The 1,514-nt window shown below is 62.4% G+C and overlaps 1 protein-coding gene across 1 annotated transcript; it reads right to left on the bottom strand.

Moving 5' to 3' along the window:
- Positions 1 to 495: 495 nt before the first annotated feature.
- M430DRAFT_73268 (hypothetical protein) lies at positions 496 to 1,300 on the bottom strand (the record flags this gene model as incomplete). The annotated part of the gene is made up of 3 exons (XM_024869532.1): positions 496 to 853; positions 923 to 1,020; positions 1,103 to 1,300. Coding segments are annotated over 3 exons (654 nt in total), but the record flags the coding sequence as incomplete, so codon positions are not given.
- Positions 1,301 to 1,514: the final 214 nt, after the last annotated feature.

A 1,514-nucleotide genomic window follows, 5' to 3' on the forward strand; every position in this document is an offset into this window, starting at 1 on the left:
ATTGTCCAGCTGATCGTTCAGGTCGTAGCCGCCGGTGCTGCAATCCAGCATATTGGGGCGGATCGTCCCGTCGGCGAAGTTCATGCCATCGCTGATCTGCATCGCCTTGAGGACGTCCGGCTCGAGCCCGAGCCCCATGGAAGCCGACCCGTCCAGCGGCGACGACCCGGGCACGCCCGCCAGCGCCGGCTGCTGCTGCCCGCGCATGTACTGCGCCGTCAGGTCGAGCGCGTGCGGCTGGCCCAGGAAGCCGTCGCCCGCGGCCCAGGGCGGGAACGGCGACGCTTTGCGGAACATGGGCGACTGGGCCGAGGGGAAGTCGGTGTAGACGGGCGACGGCATCGAGCCGGTGGTGTCGAAGGAGGCGCGCGCCGAGTACGCGCTCTCGTCGTCCAGGGAGTTGCGCTGCACGATCTTCAGCGGCGTGGGCTTCTTGGTGGCAGTTTGCCGGTCTTGCTGCGCCCACAGCATCTGGTTGCTGTCCTCGGACGGGAGCGAGTGGTTGCTCTCGGTGCTGCTGGCGCGCTCGGTGCGCGTGAGCGACGGCGAGGAATGGGACGACTCGGACTGTTTCCTGTTTGCTGCATCCTCCGCGCCCAGATCTGACCGGGCCGCCTGGAGCTTGGCCTGGAGCTCAGCAAAGTCCTCGGCGCCCTCAGGGAAGGCGTAGGGGAGGTCGGGCGAGTGTCGAATACAGCCCAGCTTGGACGCGATGTCGTGGATGACGGGCTGGCCGCGATCATTCATCTCGGGCTCCCCAAGATCCCACGTCTCGTTGTTCCGGATCATGCTATACAGCTTCTGCACTGTAGCTATCAGGGCATACTGCGTGTTCTCGAGCACCTCGGCGTACCTGGCCAGCACATTAGAACCGAGGGGCCTGGAGAGGGACGGCCAAATAAAAGGGGGGGTGCCCGCTCACCCTCTTGGCAATTGCTTGAACTCGGTCTTCTTCCTGCTCCCCGCGGTACATACCAAACCGTCATCCTTGCACCGCTTGCACGGGGACTCTCCGTCACACTTAAAAAAAAAACCGGTCAGATATTGGGACACTTTTCATTGCGCGGATGCCATATCACAGGCTGCGTGAGCGTGGCCATACCTTCGTCTTCTTCATGCGACATCGTTCGCACGCTTTCCAGACTCGCTTATGCCTCCCGTCGACCACGACGGCGCCATGCTCCTGGGACGAGGCGGACCGCTTGGATGTCCGGTTCAGAGGTTTCGTCTGCTTCGATGTCTTCCTGACCTGGAGGGACCTATGCCGGTCCTCGACGGGCGGGGTAGGGAGGCCGGACATTGTGAGAATTTGGCAAACGGGATCAAGTGGCAGCAGAGCGGGAGCCCAGGGTGTTGGCGGGCGTTGGATATATATCGATAAAATGGGATGCTCGAGTGGCCCCAAGCCTAGAGCTTGAACGGGACAGAATAATTGGGGTAGGAGAGCTTAGGAAGCTTAGGGGTGGGCTTAGGAAGCTTATGTGAGGCAGGGCGATTCCAGGATGGGATGGGGG

Source organism: Amorphotheca resinae, assembly GCF_003019875.1.
Source record: "Amorphotheca resinae ATCC 22711 unplaced genomic scaffold M430scaffold_10, whole genome shotgun sequence".
NCBI lineage: Eukaryota > Fungi > Ascomycota > Leotiomycetes > Helotiales > Amorphothecaceae > Amorphotheca > Amorphotheca resinae.